The 18690-nt window shown below is 26.1% G+C and overlaps 4 protein-coding genes across 4 annotated transcripts; 3 read left to right on the top strand and 1 right to left on the bottom strand.

Annotated features, from left to right (window-relative positions):
- Positions 1-491: 491 nt before the first annotated feature.
- On the top strand, positions 492-2417 carry Bma-hut-1 (UDP-Glc/Gal endoplasmic reticulum nucleotide sugar transporter, putative; the record flags this gene model as incomplete). Its single annotated transcript, XM_043077567.1, has 5 exons — positions 492-649; positions 792-1011; positions 1255-1449; positions 1808-2041; positions 2169-2417. 5 exons carry the CDS (start codon positions 492-494, stop codon positions 2415-2417), a joined length of 1056 nt encoding a protein of 351 aa, XP_042933501.1.
- A 439-nt stretch (positions 2418-2856) lies between these two features.
- Positions 2857-8490, top strand: Bm13691 (Periodic tryptophan protein 2 homolog, putative; the record flags this gene model as incomplete). Its single annotated transcript, XM_043077568.1, has 18 exons — positions 2857-2874; positions 3106-3218; positions 3330-3424; positions 3614-3713; positions 3810-3956; positions 4077-4215; positions 4555-4688; positions 4945-5097; positions 5356-5569; positions 5752-5900; positions 5978-6171; positions 6434-6570; positions 6646-6785; positions 6895-7042; positions 7108-7291; positions 7420-7638; positions 7880-8111; positions 8427-8490. The coding sequence occupies 18 exons, from the start codon at positions 2857-2859 to the stop codon at positions 8488-8490; spliced, it is 2580 nt and encodes an 859-aa protein (XP_042933502.1).
- A 2137-nt stretch (positions 8491-10627) lies between these two features.
- On the top strand, positions 10628-15104 carry Bma-mls-1 (CG11202-PA, putative; the record flags this gene model as incomplete). Its single annotated transcript, XM_043077569.1, has 4 exons — positions 10628-11004; positions 13329-13471; positions 13724-13854; positions 14955-15104. The coding sequence occupies 4 exons, from the start codon at positions 10628-10630 to the stop codon at positions 15102-15104; spliced, it is 801 nt and encodes a 266-aa protein (XP_042933503.1).
- A 2211-nt stretch (positions 15105-17315) lies between these two features.
- Positions 17316-18270, bottom strand: Bm17411 (Uncharacterized protein; the record flags this gene model as incomplete). Its single annotated transcript, XM_043077570.1, has 3 exons — positions 17316-17345; positions 17526-17580; positions 18179-18270. 3 exons carry the CDS (start codon positions 18268-18270, stop codon positions 17316-17318), a joined length of 177 nt encoding a protein of 58 aa, XP_042933504.1.
- Positions 18271-18690: the final 420 nt, after the last annotated feature.

Below are 18690 nucleotides of genomic sequence, written 5' to 3' on the forward strand. Positions count from 1 at the left end.
TCACTTTTTTTCTCTTTTGTGTCACTTATAATCTTAGGTACAAATCTTTTCTTTTTACATTTATAGTTTCAACTTATTCAATTATTTTATTATTTCCAGTTCTGAATTTATGCACATTCAAATTTTTAGTTTTCTCTTGCAATAAGCTACTTTTTTTTTAAAAAAAAAAAAAAAGGAAAAAAGGAAATTTAATTAACGCTGTGGTGAAAAACAGAAAGAGAGAAACCTTACGAATAGACTTTGTAGCAAATGCTTAAGTAAAATCTAAACATTATATTAGTGGTTGATTCCTTATTTAATTTATTGCAGATGATTAGCCAATGAAGATTATTTTGTTATTCAATGTTGTTGAAATGAATTGAATTGTAAGAGATTATCGTGTGATAGTTTCATCAGAATTGTATGGAACTAACAAGCACATATATTTTAGGGAACTAATATTCCAAAATCTCAACATATACATATATAAATACATATCGATTTTCACATCGATGAAAGAAATGCGTGAAACGATAACTGGTGATAGCAAGAAATTAAAAGATGAAGGTTATGTAAATGAAACATTATGGAAACAAGCAGCTAATCTATTATTTTGTGCCGGTGGTACTTTGCTTTGTTATTTTTGGTTTGGAATCATTCAAGAATCAATGTATGGTTCTTACTTTCTGGTTTTGCTTTTTTTTTTTTTTTTTTGTTTCTATCTTTGCGAACACAAAAGCATCCGGCTGAAGATGTAGCATTTATACTTTCAAATTAAAAAAAAAAAAAATTGATTGTATTGTCTATTTCAGAATAAAGGGTAAATATGGTTCTGATGGAAATGAACGTTTCACATACACACAAGCACTGGTATTTGTACAATGCGTTGTAAATACAATATTTGCATATGTTTTGACAGATAAAACGAAAGATAGTGTGCCAACACACACATATGCTATCATGTCTACTAGCTACTTATTTGCAATGATTACAAGTAATCATGCACTACAGTATATACCATATCCAACGCAGGTTAGCATCCTTTCAATGCTTCTTATCTTGTTGTTTATTTATGGAGATAAAAAAAATCCCTTTTGATCGTAATGTGGATTAGTTTACATTCATAAGCTTCTCTTGATAAACTTCCGGATATCCAGTTATATGAATTGTCATCGTAGGGAAAGTATCTGTTTGTGATATTTCTAAATAAAAGTAAACATATTTTTCTACAGTCTTATTTTGCATATTGTTTCACTTAAATTTAATCTGATTTAGGTCTTGAGTAAATCATGTAAACCAATACCCATAATGGTTTTCGGTTTCCTCTTCGCTAATAAACGATACCATTTGAAGAAATGTTTCTGTGTTTTGATGATTGTATTTGGTGTTGTATTATTTCTGTACAAAGAAAAAACAGATATAACATATGGAAAATCTGCTTTCAGTTTAGGTTTTGGTGAACTATTACTGGTATGTTACTGTTACTTTTATCCGTTGTAAAACCATGTTACATCATAGGTCTTTTCTGACTGGTGAACGAGTTTGCGGAATAATTTTTATCGTAGTACTTGTAATCACTAACATGTTGCACATGTTGCACTTGGAAATAGTTTATGTTTAAATATTGATGATTGATTCAATACTCTTTAATATCTTACAAGATTTTCATTTCAACATTTATAAATATCTGCTTGTTACAAAAGTTCATGGAACATCTGTTGGGCATTTGACTGAAACCGTAGTGTACTCCAGTTTTCTTCTAATGTTTATTAAAACTATATGTATTTTATTAAAATCTAATGGGAGAGGCTAAATGCTAAATTTATAGCTGCTATCGTTGGCAATGGATGGTACCACAGGCGCAATACAGGACAAAATTCGTCAGCGGCATAAGGCAAATGCTCACAGTATGATGTATAATATGAACTTATTTTCTTCGTTATATCTTCTAGTCGGTCTGCTTTTAACCGGTGAATTTCTCGATTTCATGATATTTGTGCAATCTTACCCGAAAATAATAATAGAATTATTTGCTCTTGCTGCTGCAAGTGCTCTGGGACAGGTATCATTTTTTTTATGTAGTTTTTTATTATTATTATTATTTTATTTTCATGAGTTAGGAACTTTATTTTAATTGATTTAGAAAACCAATTTTTTTCAGTCTTTGAATTATCTTTTACCATTTTCAGTTCTTCATTTTCAAAACTGTAGCAGAGTTTGGTCCGCTCACTTGTTCAATTGTAACAACAACACGTAAATTATTCACGATGCTCGGTTCAGTGATCTTGTTTGGTAATACGCTAACAGGGAGACAGTCTTTAGCCACCGTCGTTGTATTTACTGGTTTGCTGTTGGATGCTATAGAAAGTAAAAGGAAAGGATCCAGTGGCAAAGTTAAACTCGCTAAAGAAAGCGATGTTCAAAATAAATCGTTGTAAACATTGATAATAAAAGATTAATTTATGTTTTCTTTGCATGCTATTTATTTATATATACAACGTTTTATATATTGGAGAATAGTTTAGTTGTTTAAATTATGTACGGCTTTGTTTTGCCTTGTCTCATTGTTTTGTCTGATTGAGTTTTGTTATTTGATATGCTAATTTGTTACGACTTAGTTTATTCATATTTGAGAGTAATAAAAAGCGTCGAAAGTTATTTGTACAGGATATGTACAGATAAATATACAAGTCATGCTGGTAATTTGTTGCCACATAATTTTATCTTTTTTTTCTACATTCCTTGAGCTAAAAATTAAATTTTTTTTCTGAAAATTTGCTTGTTACTTTTTGAATCTTTTACAGGAATTGATCTTTTTTTCTATTACTTTTGGAACTTCATTCAAATCGAAATTCTATTTGGAAAGGAAAGGCATTTATGAACATCAATTTCAAAGTTAGTCTTTAAATTGATGTGTTCTGATAAACTTTAAGTAGGGGTAAGATGCTTGTTATAGTATTGTTTGCGCTGGGAAACTTTATTTGTTTGTTTGCAAAAATTTTGTTTACAAAAGTCATTTTATACAAGAATTGTTTTTGTTCTGGAATACTTCAAAATTGAGTTAGCTGATTGACATGCTCTAAAGTAGATTGGCCGTTGTGCTTAATCGGTTTTTTTTTTTTTTAGTTTTCAAGCCTTATCGGTACTGTTTACCGTGATGGCAACGTTACATTCTCAACTGATGGTAATTCAATTATCAGTCCAGTTGGTAATAAAGTCACAGTATTTGATCTGAAAAAGTGAGTCTGGTATTGCGATTCTCTTCTACTTTTATCATTGCGATTTTACGTGCTGTATGTTTTTCAATTGCTAAACATTATTGTGAGAATTGTAATGTTAGTTAATTACAGCAACCATGCAAATACTATTGCCACCGAATCAAATTTCAATATTAAGTTGGTAACTGTTCATCCATCCGGAATGCACGCTTTTCTAGTAAATGAAGGTTACTTTTAATCTTAGTAATCTTTATTATATTTCCCTCATTCCTTATAGTTTTTTGGTCCAAATGAACTGCTTATGGTGGCATTGTTTTCATCATTATATTTTTATCATGTGTGTTCATCATATCGTTTTTCTCATTAAAATACCTATTTACGTCGATGTTATTTGCTAATAATATTTCATTTTATAGCTGGACATGCTCAGTATATTAATTTAATTACACATACGGTTCTGTATCGACATAATTTTCGAGCTTGTGTTAGTGATGCCAAGTTTTCGATGGATGGAAGGTTTGTATTTAGACTGAAAGTTGTGTATTTTACTGTAAAAATGAGTCTTTCAAACCATTCATTTAATTTTTGGTGCGCAGAAACAAATTTTTTTAGGCGATTAGCTGCTTGTCGAGGTGGTGATGTACAAGTATTTCTGGTTGCAGGGATTGAGAATTTTCAGCTGAACCCATTTATGTTGTTGCATACTCATAAAATCACTGCTGAAAAAGCGAAAAACGTTGAATGGAGCTATGATGACAGGTATTTTGCTTATTTCTAACATTACCGGATTGGTTTCTCACTTCTTCCTGTTGATTATTATGTTAACTTTCTTCATGAAGTTTCATATTATACAACGCTTCATTTTTTCTTTTATTTCAGATTGCTGGTAGTGGGTTCTGAAGACAAGCAAGTGCGTGTGGTTTCACCCGTAGATGCTCTGAAAAATTTGTTTTTGCATGCTTTGGCTGCACATAAAGCAGAAGTAGTGGGCAGTCATTTTTGCCACAACTCATACGATGTAATTTTTAACTTTTCCCAATTTACTAATTTTAAATTTTAATTGAAATATTAACACAAACTGGAAATTATAAAAAACACTAAAATAAAAACCATCTTTTCAAGAAATGCTTATATTTATAAAGATATCTTAACATGGAGCTGGTACTCTCCTTTACAAAGGAATGAAATCCGGAATAAATTTGTCATCTATTGATGATGCAGTCGCTGTTTTGAAATTCTTTTAGTTGCTGCTCACTATTATCCTTTTGTTCATTGCTCAATACTTCCTTTCGGGACATATTTTAAATTGTTGAGCTCTAGTAATGTATTTCTGTCCTATTAATGGGTTTCATTCCAGTTAATATCAGTTGATAAGCGTGGGCTAGCTAATCACTGGGCTTGTGCTCTGAAACAAGAAGATTTTGTTGAAAGGTTGCATTCAAAAAATACTTCTAAAGATGTAAAGAAAATGTGGTACGATAAAACAAAGAGGTAATATTTTTGATTTGGTTTTTTCTTTGTGTTGCAGGATGTAAGATTAAGGAAAATCGACAAGACATTCTTGTAATTTACTTTGATTATGTGTGAATTCCTTTTTTTCTTTTCTTTTGGTCTTTTCCACATTTCTACGTCCTGTTGAGATTCATTTGTTTTTATTTCAGTATTAGATTATGGTTTTATTTAATCTTAACAAGACCACAATTACTCGTTTACTCGTCTTTTATTTTGATTGTTCGGAATTTTTCAGACATTTCATGATGGAGCATTTGGATAATGCACACGGCGTTAATCTCACAGCAAGTAGCTTCCATCCACCAACATCAATGTTGATCACCGCATTTTCAAATGGAGCATTTCTTTTGCATGAAACACCAAATTTTAATCTTATCTACAGTTTACGGTAAATTATTCCACGTGCCTCTCTGTAGACGGTATTTAGCGATTATTCTTTAAACAAAAAAAAAAAAAAAAAAATTAAGTAGTTTAAGATGACAACTTTATTCTTTGATATATCCAGTTTGTTCTCTAATAATATAGAAAATCTTGAAATAAATTAGTGATTTAGGTCCTTATTTTTTATTTCCCAAATTATAATAATTCAGATTACTTAGATGACTTTATGATTTGTGCAGGATTGTAATCTTTTTTTCAAATAAAGGGTGTCGGAAACAAAGGTGTCATCTCTAGCTGTTAACAAATCTGGTGACTGGATAGCAATAGCGTGTGGAAAAGGAACAGAAGGTCAGTTAGTAGTTTGGGAGTGGCAAAGTGAAACTTACGTTATGAAACAGCAGTCACATAGTCAGTCCATTACAACAGTTGCTTATTCACCTGATGGGTCTCAAATTGCTACCGGTGCTGAAGATGGAAAGGTTTCCTTTTCTTATGTTTCAGTGACTTTTCCAAACAGTTCTTCAAATAAAAATTGATGGTTTTGTATTGTTATAGTTTGTCAAAATTTCATTTTCTGAAGAAATACTTTCTTAAAAATAGATTCTTCATCATTGACAAGACATTTGTATCTTAAAAATTTTGACTGAATTCAATATTTCAGGTGAAAGTTTGGTCTTGCCGGTCTTCGTTTTGTGTTGTAACATTCACCGAGCATAGCAGTGGAGTAAGCGCGGTTTGTTGGACTTCTGATGGTAAAGCTTTATTGTCAGCATCACTAGATGGAACTGTACGAGCACATGATCTAATTAGGTTAGTCCAAGTTAAAAAATTTATCCTCTGACTTAAAGTTCAGTTAAGATTAACAAATATCACAATGAGCATTATAGATATCGCAATTTCCGTACAATGGTTTGTCCTGATAAGACTCAGCTTGGCTCTCTAGCAGTTGATTCGGCTGCCGAACTTGTAATGGCAAGTTCCAAAGAAATGTTCACCATTTATGTGTGGAGTCTCGAGAATGGAAAATTGCTGGATGTGTTGTCTGGACATTCAGCTCCAGTTGCTTCTATTTCTGTTCATGGTTAGTGTATGTCTGTCTCTGTGTGTGTGTGCTTAAATATTACTTGGAAAATTAATTTTATTTCTTTTACAATAAAAGAACTTTTGCCTTTTGCTTTTGCCCTCTATTATATTGTAAGGTCCTTCTATATTTATGGTCGTGGATTAACATTATGAAATTCTTCTATTATACATTCAAGTTTCAATGTGAAGTATGCATATGATTTGAGTTTTTAAATTTTATTTCATTCTTTCTCAAGTGGAATTTGAAAGTGAGTTTTTAGGTACACATTTGGCTTCAGTATCTTGGGATAAAACTCTTCGTATATGGAATGTTGTTCAATCATCTATAGCAGAAACTATAGATTTGCTCTACGAAGGTCTTGATGTTGCTTATTCGCCTGGCGGTGAGATACTTGCTGTAAGTTTTTCTTCTCTTTTAATTAAGTGGTTTTGATAGGTATAAATCATTTTTTTAAAAAAAGTCATATTCTAGGTATTATGCCTTGATTCGTCAGTGAGTCTTTTCGAGACTCAGACATCTACGGAGCTTGGTACAATAGATACAGCTCTTGATGTTGATGCTGCACGCAAAGCCACTGATCTTATTAAAAAGAAAACAGGTGAAAAGAGCAGGTAATTTTAGTTTTGTCTCAAATCTTAAAAGATGTTTGAATAATAATTCATCATTCAATTTTTGAGAATTTTTTATAATTTTGGTTTTTTTTTTTCTTTTTTTTTTAAGGACATTTACATGCATATGCTTTTCCGCTGATGGTACATTACTTCTTGCTGCTGGCCAATCGAATTACATATGTTTATATAGCGTTGCGGAACGTTTTATATTAAAGAAATTGAAATTAACAACGAATCGTAGTTTGGATGGAGTTAAGGTATGTTACTTAAAAAGTTACAAAAATTTGAATCAATTTTACATTTCTGTATGCCTTGATTTTAGATGGATATAAATCGGCGTAATTTCTCGGAGTTTGGTAATATGATGTTAATTGACGCTAGCGATAGCGAAGAAGAAGCGGATGGTAAGAAACGTATAAAACTCCCAGGTACTCGACATTCAGATCTTTCTGAGCGATCCTCTCGACCAGAAATGCGCGTTGAAGATATAAATTTCTCACCTGCAGGTAATTAGTTCATAATTTTGCAAATAACTTCGAAATTTCTGTACAATAAGATGATTCATTTCGAAGATTGGCATCATAAAGCTACTTTTTTCCTAATAATTAAGTATAGTTAATTTTTTTTCTTTCAGGTCGTAGTTTTGCAGTTTGTTCAACAGAAGGTGTTGCTATATTCTCCCTCGATCATCGTAATCTTTTCAATCCTTTTGAACTTGGGATACAAGTAACTCCAGTTAGTGTTGAAAACGCATTAAAAGAAGGAGAATATTCGGCAGCACTGAAAATGGCATTGCAGTTGAATCAATTGGAAATAATCGAAAACGTATTATTGTGTACACCCGTAGCACAAAGTAGATTTATCTTATTTGCAAATGTTCTTTCAAAATTTAGAGGAATTTCATGATTAGAATTTTTTATTGCTACTAGAAGTAAGTTAGTCCATATTTTTGTAGGTCATGAATTATTACTTCATATTTCTTAAAATTTCCATGTTGTTCTTACTTGTATTTGAATAAAGCATTACATGTGCTTTATTCTAAAACGAAGAGTTTATATTCAGTTTAAGAGACAATTTTTTGAATGTTATTTCAGTCGATATAGCTACGCGTTCTTTGTCTATTGCTTATGCGGAGAAATTACTGAAATGGCTGGCTGAAAATATTAATGGTTCTATTGAGAAACATATTCATTTCTGGCAGCTTTGGCTGAAAAGTTTGCTAATGGAATATGGATATCAAATAAAACTTAATCGAGCTGCTAACTTAACTTCCCTAACCGCCTTACAACAACGTTTATCCGATTATGCAAATCAAATAACAAAACTGTAAGTCTTAACATTATATGTAATGTGTATTGCCTCGTTATTCTAGCTCTTTCCCAGTAAAAGTTTTATATATCACACTGCATGTAAGAGATGTTTTGAATTTAACAAAAAGATTCCAATAATCGATTGAAATATTGTTATTAAATTAATTTTATCAATTTTTGTATGAACGATAATATGCATTTTACTATTTGCTATAGATTAGTTGAGTTCAAGAAAAAAAGGAATATATATAAGTAATTGATAAATTGTTCTTTTAGCGAAATTTATTGTTTAATTGTTATTTTAAGAAAATATATGGTTTATAATTTTCAGAGTTGATCAAAATAAATATACATTGGATTATCTACTTATAGCAAGGCAGATAAAACGAGATTAGTGATGGTAGCACTTATGCCATTTTATTGTTTCTATTGTAAATAAAATGACATTATCGTTGTTGTTGTTTGTTATTTCTGTAGTTGTTATTGCTATAAAATCATCACTATTACTATTACTGTTAGTATTTGCATATTTGCATTAGTAATAATAATAATAATAATAATATATATATATATATCAAAAGATCTTTAATCTTTTAAAATAGGAAATAACAAATAGGAGACTTTAAAATTTATTGTAAACCAATCAAGGAATCATTAAAAGTATTTTACGATGAAGTATTTAGAAAAGAGATCTATAATTTTTTCCGACTCATAAATCTCCATCAGATCGAAACATCTTGAAAACATTTTGAAATATTGGAGAAAGAATAAATCCCTTAGAACTGTCAGTATGTTACCAGATGTTTCGATCGCATCATCTTTCCCTTGTGGTTAATAGCAATAGCAAAGTGGCCTATTAATCCATCATGAACTACTGCTATTCTGTTGGGTAGAAAATAAAAAACAAAAGAAATGTTAAAAAAAAGTATATGCCAAATGATAGTAATAGTTTGATAAGATTTATCTTCAACTTCGAATTTTGATAAGGTTAAAATTTTTACAGTTATAAATTAAGATTATATGCCTGAAATAATTGATAAAAATTTTCAAAAATGAAACCTAGAATAATTAATAAATTTTTTAAAACCATGCAAAAATTTGTCAAAATAGATCAAATTTGCAAACAAATAAGATAGAATGCTCATAATTTGTAATAATACCAATTAAATTAAACTATTATAATATAGGTAACACATAGAAACGAAAAAGAAAAAGCAAAAGTTATTATATTATTCTGTCACACGAAAATTATTAAAAAAAAAGAGACTAAAAATATTGGTTAAAATGTACTACTTAATTCATAAATAATGGAACTTGAGAAATTTAGTGAGAAATTTTAAATTGTTATCTTTTATGGGCTTTTGCTGGATTAAATTAACTTCTACAAATATTCTGTAAATGTTATTTTTTTTCAATCACTTCGTGATCATACATATCAGTTGTTAGTGATAAAGATAATTGTATGATATCTTTATAGCAACATTTATTTCTATTTCATATGGCATTAATCTATGACACTTTATAATATGCGATTTAGCCAATTAATTTATCGTTTCATCAATGAAATCAATTAATTAATTACTTCATCTCATTTGTGAAACAAAAGATTTTTTTTTTTCATTTCTTTTTTCATTAAAAAATTTATCTATTTTTTCTTTTTTCTTCTTTTTTTTTTTTTTTTTAAATAAATATATTCAAAAAGGTTATTAAGATAAATTTGCTAAATGAAATTTTGTAATTTTTTTCTAAAAAAACGAAATATTTATATTGATATTAAATCAACGATATATAATACATATATATTATATATTTACTTTGCAACTTTTGTTATCATCTTTCTGCTCTTCTCCTTCTCCTTCTCCTCTTATCATTATCATTATCATTATCATCATCATCATCACTATTTATTTGATTGATGAGATCGATACAATGCAATTTCACATCTATCAATCGTACGGTATATTGTGAGAATCATATGTGAAAGCTATTATTAATACTACTGTAATATTGCTGCCAGATGGTAATAGATGATAGCTTAGTGGAAATAAAACTTTCCAATTCACCATGTGTTTTAGTCGTTCTATTTGTGATGACTTTGACATTACTTCTATCATCGGCTTTTATCATTATCATTATCATCATTACCTTCTCACTATCATTTAACTCTCCTCCTCCTCCTCCTTATCATCATCATCATCACCATCACTTATTCTTAATACTAATATTATTATTATCATTATCATTGTTACTCTCACATTCTCGCGACAAAATAATCAAAAATTCCATTTTTTTCCTTATCCTTCCGAAATCTGATCCCATCTTTTCTACACTTCTCAGAATTTTTTTTCCCGACGACGCCCCAATTTCCCGACAATAACATTAGCACCGCCAAACATCATCATATCACCATCATACTACCTCCCACCACCACCACCACTAGCACCACTAGCACCAGCACCCGCACCACTTGTAGTAATATCAGCTATCGCTGCTTTTAGTGTGATGTGAAACTTCCTCTATCAAGGCGTCAACATGTCTGCAAAGCCTTTCAGCATTGCATATTTGATCGGTGATACTGTAACCGATAATAGTAATGATAATGATAATGATAATGTTAATACTGAAATTCATAATAATTGTATGAACGTCGCCAAAAGTCGAATAACGGATACTCTAAAATTATTCCCTGTAATATCAAAAACTACACTTAATTATGATACTAATAGTAATGGTACCATTATTGATACTGAAAATAATTTCAATCATAATTTGACAACGAAGAAATCATCGATTATGTTGAAAGATTATCATTCAGCATTACGCAATGTATCAGTGCGTTTAGAAGGTGCCACATTATGGAATAAATTTCATGCATATGGTACTGAAATGATTGTGACAAAAACTGGAAGGTAAGTGAATGATTAGTTACAGACAGTAGCAGTCTTTTTCATTTTTCATTGTTATCTTCTATATTTTTATTTACATTCACCTTTTACAATTAATAAATTATATTAAAAGTTAAATTTTGAAGTGAATTTAAAAAAAAAAAAAAAAAACATGTTTGTTTATTATTGTTTAATTAAATAGACTGAATTAAATCATAAAAATTGTTATTGTTACCTTTTAGTAACTTGTCATTTTATTTATTATAGTTTTTCTCAGAATGGGTAGTGCTAGAAATGATTGACAGGAAGAATAAAATAGCAAGAAAATTTTGATTAATCATTTTATTAATTAGTTGAACTCTTTCGAAATTATTATTATTATTACTTATTATTATTACTTATTATTGTTATTATTATTACTTATTATTGTTATTACTATTATTACTTACTACTGTTATTATTATTATTATTATTACTCGTACATTATTATTATCAATATTATTTTTATCTATTGGTTATCATTTATGATTGAAATCATAACTATTATACTCGAAATAAATTTCATAACTATTGATATCATCAAAAGATTAATTGCATGGAAGCTATTTAATATTACAATATTATCATATGTCATTCACCTTTTCAACAATTGAATGTACTTTTGATAATCATAAAGAAACAAAAGAAAAAAAAAAACAATGAGAAAACATTTTAATCGAATTTATAAAAAATAAACAATGATTGGTCTTTCTTGAAATGTTGAACGAAAATTAGCATTAAATACAAATAATTCTGTAGGAAGTACTTGTTAATAAGTAATTAATATGCCTCAAATCATAAATAATAAAAATGAATAAGTATAAATTACAATTAATGAAACTGCTAATAACTATTTGTTTATGCACCTACAATGACACTTTCTCACTTTTACCAATTTTACTTTTTATTATAGTTCATATTCTACAAAATATATTACTTAATAATGTAATACACCGAGAGAAGTAAGTATTTTGACAAAATATGTATGACAGCTTTTGATGTAACAAATAGTACTTTGTGAATATCTCAAATCAAAAATAATACTTATTTATATCTAGATTTTTAGATGTATTAATTCTTATATTATCTACAATTAACTTTAAAAATTTTTTTCGCAATTAATTTAATTTAATTTTCTTGGCTTTAACTTTTGATCTTTTAAACTGTTTCCTTGCAATTGGATATCAACAGTTATTCTCAAGAGTGAAGTAATTATAATTTAAAAAAAAGAATGCTAGGACAAAATTTACTCATTTGGTGTAGAAGTAGGATTTCTAGGCTAATATTTCTTCTTTTCTCTATTTTACCTTAATTATAATTGGATATTAATAGTTATATTCTTAAGAGTGAAGTAATTTTAGCTACTCATAATTTTGATTACTTTTCCTTAAATATTAATTTTACCTTAACATATAATAATTAGCAAAGTTTTTCATAATATTAGTCATACAGGTGAAAACATGTAAATTTTCTATTATTAATATCTTCTTTCTTAACCCTAAATAAGGTTATTTATAAATAATCTTTTTAAATAAGCATATTGAGGCTTATTAGGATTGCATGCAAAGTCGATCTAAAAGCTTATTATTGCACTTCGATATTAAAAATTTCTTTCAAAATTCAGTTTTTTAATTTTACTAACTTGGAAATTTAGGTAATGAATGATAAATTATTAATGTAAGAAAAGTGTAGCATACTTCATTCATGCATATTATCATAATTTAATTATCACTTGCCTATCATTTGATAATACTATCGCCATATCATATAGCATAGGACATTAATTAGGTCATTACTAATTAAATGTCACATTGACCTTTTCTAAGTTTTATTTATTGTCACTGTTTTGAAAAGCCACAAAACTGAATGCAAAGTATTTCATATTTGTGAGGTAAAAAGTTAGGATTAGATTAATTATACCTTATAAATCAAATAGAGTTGTTAGCATTTATGATAAAAATCACTTTACATAATTTAAATTAAAATAAAATTAAAAAAAAGTATGAATATAAATTTAATCTAAATCTAAAAGAAAAAAAAAAAAAAAAAAAAAACATCACTATCAACAATAAGCAATAAAAATAAAAGCTTTATAAATGTTAAATGTATGTAAATAAATTTTTCTGAGTCTTATCTTCTTGCAGTTACTTTAATAAATAATAAATAATTGGTAACATTTACAGATAAATAATATATCATTTCAAAAATTTATGACAAATTTATTTAATCATAAAACTATTTTAATTTTTGTATTTTTCTCTCCTTCTTTCTCTTTCTCTCTCTCTCTCTCTTTTCATTTATTATTATAGACGAATGTTTCCAACATTACAAGTAGCAATCTCTGGCTTAGAACCAACCGTACGTTACTCATTAATGGTCGATTTGACGTGCATTGATAATAAAAGGTATCGTTACGCTTTTCATCAATCAAAATGGATTGTTGCTGGACCAGGTAAGTCTCATATTTTATTTTTCAATTTATATTTTACATTTAATTGAATAATAATTCATAAAAGTTTTTTTTTTGCTCTTTAATTTACTTAATTATTAAATATATATTTACTTAATTATGCTTAATTACTAAAATTAACTTAAACTGCAGATCAATAATCTACTGCTATTACTTTGTAAAATATTAGTAACAAATTTGTTGATCATAAGATTTAATAAATTTATAAATTCATTTTTATGCATCAATTTATAGGCGAAGCGGAATTGCCATGTCGAGTTCATGTGCATAATGAGTCACCAGCTCCTGGTGAACATTGGATGCGTCAGACAGTATCGTTTGATAAAATTAAATTAACCAACAATCAGCTGGATCAGAACGGGCATGTATGTTTTATCATTTATCTATTTACCTTAATAGCAAATGATAAAATAAATCTTATAATCATTTACTTTATTAGCAAATGATAAGATAAATCTTATAATCATTTACTTTATTAGCAAATGATAAGATAAATCTTATAATCATTTACCTCATTAGCAAATGATAAGATAAATCTTATAATCATTTACCTTATTAGCAAATGATAAATCTTATAATCATTTACCTTATTAGCAAATGATAAGATAAATCTTATAATCATTTACCTTATTAGCAAATGATAAATCTTATAATCATTTACCTTATTAGCAAATGATAAGATAAATCTTATAATCATTTACCTTATTAGCAAATGATAAGATAAATCTTATAATCATTTACCTTATTAGCAAATGATAAGATAAATCTTATAATCATTTACCTTATTAGCAAATGATAAGATAAATCTTGGTAAAATAATCAATAAAATTGTGAATTTTTGAGCTCAAAGCAATCAGAGAAATAATCAAAATTGCATTCAGCTTAATCTATAAATTTGACAATTTTGAAAATGATTGGAAACGATTTCTAACTTAAAATAAATTGTTTTTTTTTTTTTTTTTTTTAACGTATTAATTAAAAATAGATAAACTAAAAAGTGGAAAACATTATTCTAGCTTTAAAATTACTACAAACATAATTAAAGTGTACATGCTTCTCATTTATGTTCAATGATTCAATTTAATTGTTAAATTTGACTTATAAGTAATTTTAATTGATTTAAGAGAATTATTTTAAGATTAAAATTATTATTATATAAAAAACATTTCAAAAAAAAAAAATACTAAAATTTTAGCATTTTCTTTTTTAATGTATTTATTAGTATTATCATTATTTTGTTAAATTATTTTAGAAATAATAATGCAAGAAGACAAATTCTTTTCAAATGCATTTAAAACATTTAAATTATTTAAAATTTAAAAAATATATTTTTTTAAATTTTAAATAATATTTTTTACATTTAAATTTAAAAATTTAAAAAAAAAAACATATATTTTTATAATTAAGTATATTTATTTAGATAATCTGATAACATCTATGTGATATGAATGATAAGTGCTTGCAGATAATTGTGAATTCGATGCATCGTTATCAACCAAACATACATGTTGTAGTGCATGCTGATGGAAGTGGACGTCAATGTCGAACATTTTCATTTCCAAATACATCATTTATGGCTGTTACTGCTTATCAAAATCATCGAGTAAATAATTAAATTTTAAATTAAAAATCTAAAATTTTTAACTATATTGCTATTATTTTAAATTGTAATCTAAGCTGAAAAAAAATTGCTAAATTTTTAAAAAATAATTTATGCAAATTTGGCTAAATAATAGACAATAATAAATAATAGATATAGCTTTATTATCTAAAAAAGAATTATTAAAGTAATATTTTGTTAAATATTTTTTTATTTTTTTGTTAATTTTTTTTTTTGTAAATATTTTGTTAAATTAAATTTAATTCTTTCATAGTTAAATTATTTTCAGATAACAGAACTCAAAATTGAGAGTAATCCATTTGCAAAAGGATTCCGAGAATGTGAAATGAATGAATCATTTCCATTTCTTATTAATCCATTATTTCCATTTTATACAACATTGCTTGCTTCGCATTTTCGTACTACCAATCATTTCAATAAATAAAACTTTCGATGTAAAATTTGCATTATTTACAGTAAAACAAAAAAAAAAAAATTTTTTTTTTAGTAAAGTCAAAGTTTTGGAATCATTAAAAAATAAGGAAAGAAAAGGAAAAAACAAATTCATTTAAATAGAAAGAAAAAAAAAAACGAAATTAAATTTTTATATAAATGTTTTTTTTTTGCATTATAAATTTTAGCATAATTATTCATATCGAAAATGATCAAAAGATTAAAAAAAAAAATGACCGAAAACTTATATATAATCTTTATAAGCATTCTTTACATCGAAATAAGAAATAAAAAATATAATAAAATGGTATTGGTTTTCTTTTTTTTTTTTTTTTTAATGCCAAATAATTTAATTATTAAAGTAGTGTAATTGAAATAATTATTATAATTTATTGATTTCGATAAAAATGATAAACAAATGTTTGTTTTTTTCTTTAATTTTTTGTTAATAACAACTGCTGAAACATTTAATAAATTAATATAATCAATAAAACAAAATGAAAATTGTTTAACTTATCAGTAATTTACAACTATTCACTTCTATAAATTTGCTTTCATAGCATTTTAAGTTTTCGTTTCAAATTTTAAAAACAAAAATTTTATTACTATTACAAAATAGCATTGTCCAAAAAAAGAAATAAAAAAATAAAACGAAAGAATATGTAATTATGATATAAATTTTTATAATAAATTAAATCCAAATCTTAGTAAAATATTTTAAATTGAATTAGCTAATATAAAACTTTAAAATTTGAAGCAATAATTTAGAGATAAATAATCATGTATAATAACGTTGCAATATAAAAATATAACGTAAACAAAAACATTTGCTAATCTGAAATTTGAATAAGAATAAAAAATTATAATTAATCAATTGAAAATGAAAAAAAAAATTTGTATAGATTAGATAGTTTTGAATAAAATTATTCTTTAATTAGAAGAAAATTTTGCAAATAAATTGTGTTTTTCCTTTTTGTATCAGATTTAAATCATTATTAAATCATTCGGTAATTAAATGGAAAATAATTCATATATTTTTGAATATCATTCCTAATTCTTTTTTTTTTTTTTCAAATGTAAAATTCTATCATAAATTTGCATAATTTTGACATTAAAATTATTTCATTTTTTACTTAAATGAGAATATTTGATTCATTAAATTTGAAAAATGTTCATTTCTGATTTTATTCAAATATTTATTTCTGTACAAGTTTGTGAATACTTTTATTATACTTAGAAATGTTTGTCTTAAAAATTTTTCATACTGTTTTAGTTGAGAATATTTTATCATTTCAATTTTAAAATGATATAACTATTTTTTTTTTTGATTATATTTTTGAATGGTTGGATAAATTACTTCAGATTATCTTCTTGCAAGGGAAAAAAAATAAATTGATATGTACTGAAATAAAAAAAATCCTTTTGAATTTTAGATTTAGCTTATAAAAGTTGCATACCAGGAAAGTTAGAATTAATTTTGTAATAAAATTTGGATTGTAGAGTATTCTTCACAAGGTAAAAATTATTTTTTTCTTTTTTTTTGTGTCAATAATCAAAAAGATATCCTATAAGAGATGTCATCAGTGTGATAAAATCAATAATAAATTTGTTACTTAGTTTTATGCATCAATTTTAATTAATTAGCAAGATATATGTTAAATGCTGATTTATTGTAATATATTTACTGATGGAAAAAATTCCTGATTAATAATAATTTGCCTTTGACAATTTGCCCATGTTAATTCGGGTAATTTTTTCCAATACATTCATAATTTATAATCGAAGTTGATAATGGACTGTCACCTAAAATAAACATAACTATTTGTCCGAAGAAAAAAATAAACAAAACTAAACGCAATTTAAAAATTTATACAGCAATAAATAAAATTCACAGTTAAATTAAATCATTGAAATTTTAGCATAAAATTATCAACAAATAAACGAAAATATCACAAATCTTTCCATTTTCTCAAAAATAATTACAATTTTATCATTTTGATTCCAATATGTTAGAAATCCTTGCGGCAATTTGTTGACACTGAAATTTTTTGAATTATTTATTTCATTTGATGGCATAAACAATTTTTTTTTTTTTTTGAAAAAACACAAAAGGTAAACAATTTTTGTTCTTTTTTTTTTTTAACTAAGCTCTATCACAATTTTTGATCTGTATAGTGAAATCAAAAAATAAATAATTCTCAAATTGCCTATTCTTTTTTTTTAAAACTTTCTTCTTTCGGTTTTAAGGAGAAAACACAAAAAAAAGTTAGGTCAAAATTTTTTTAGAAAAATAAATTGATAAAAGAATGTTGCATCAGAAAGAAGTAATTTGTAAAAATAATTAGATTCATTTTATAAATTATTAAATTTCAATAACATGCTATTTTTAGTAATATAATTTCTTCATGTGAAAAATTTTTATAAGCAAAATTTTATAACTTGTCTATAATATTTACAGAATAACAAAGTAAGCATGATAAAGTAATAGTAAAATAAAGTAATAATGTAATTATTATCACAGAATAATTTTTGTTACTAAAAAAAAAAAAAAAGAAAGAAAGTGATGAAGAATAGTTGAACTGAGCTAACTGTTAAGAAGTACTCAACTGCAGCGATTAAATAAAATTTTATGTTACTTTTCATTTCTTGTTACATTTGCGCTTCCGCTAAACAACAAATCTAATGTAATCAATTGCGCTTCATCATACAATGTGAAAACTATACACATTCCTGAAATAATCGTAATTATTATTATCATTATAAAATTTAATATTTGATTAAAATTTAATATAAAATTTCACTTTAAAATAATTTAGAACAGTTATTCACTGTATGATACAAATGAAATATTGCAAAAAGCTCTTCATAACAAACGTTGCCATAAAAAAAAAAAAAAAAAAAACTTAAAAATAAAAGTAAATGAATAATAAAGTGGAAAATATTACTGCTTAAATAATTTAAATAATTAAAAAATATTGTAATTATTTTTTTCTTTTTTTATAGAAAAAGAAAAAAGAAAAAATATTATCCATTAGAAATATTAATTATTTCTAGCCATAGCATTATTTTATCAATAAATGCTAATTACAGTTAATTTTTCTCTTATCTTATTGAAATTTTGAAATTCAAAATAATGAAAGGCAAGAAA

This window comes from Brugia malayi, assembly GCF_000002995.4.
Source record: "Brugia malayi strain FR3 genome assembly, contig: Bm_v4_Chr1_scaffold_001, whole genome shotgun sequence".
NCBI lineage: Eukaryota > Metazoa > Nematoda > Chromadorea > Rhabditida > Onchocercidae > Brugia > Brugia malayi.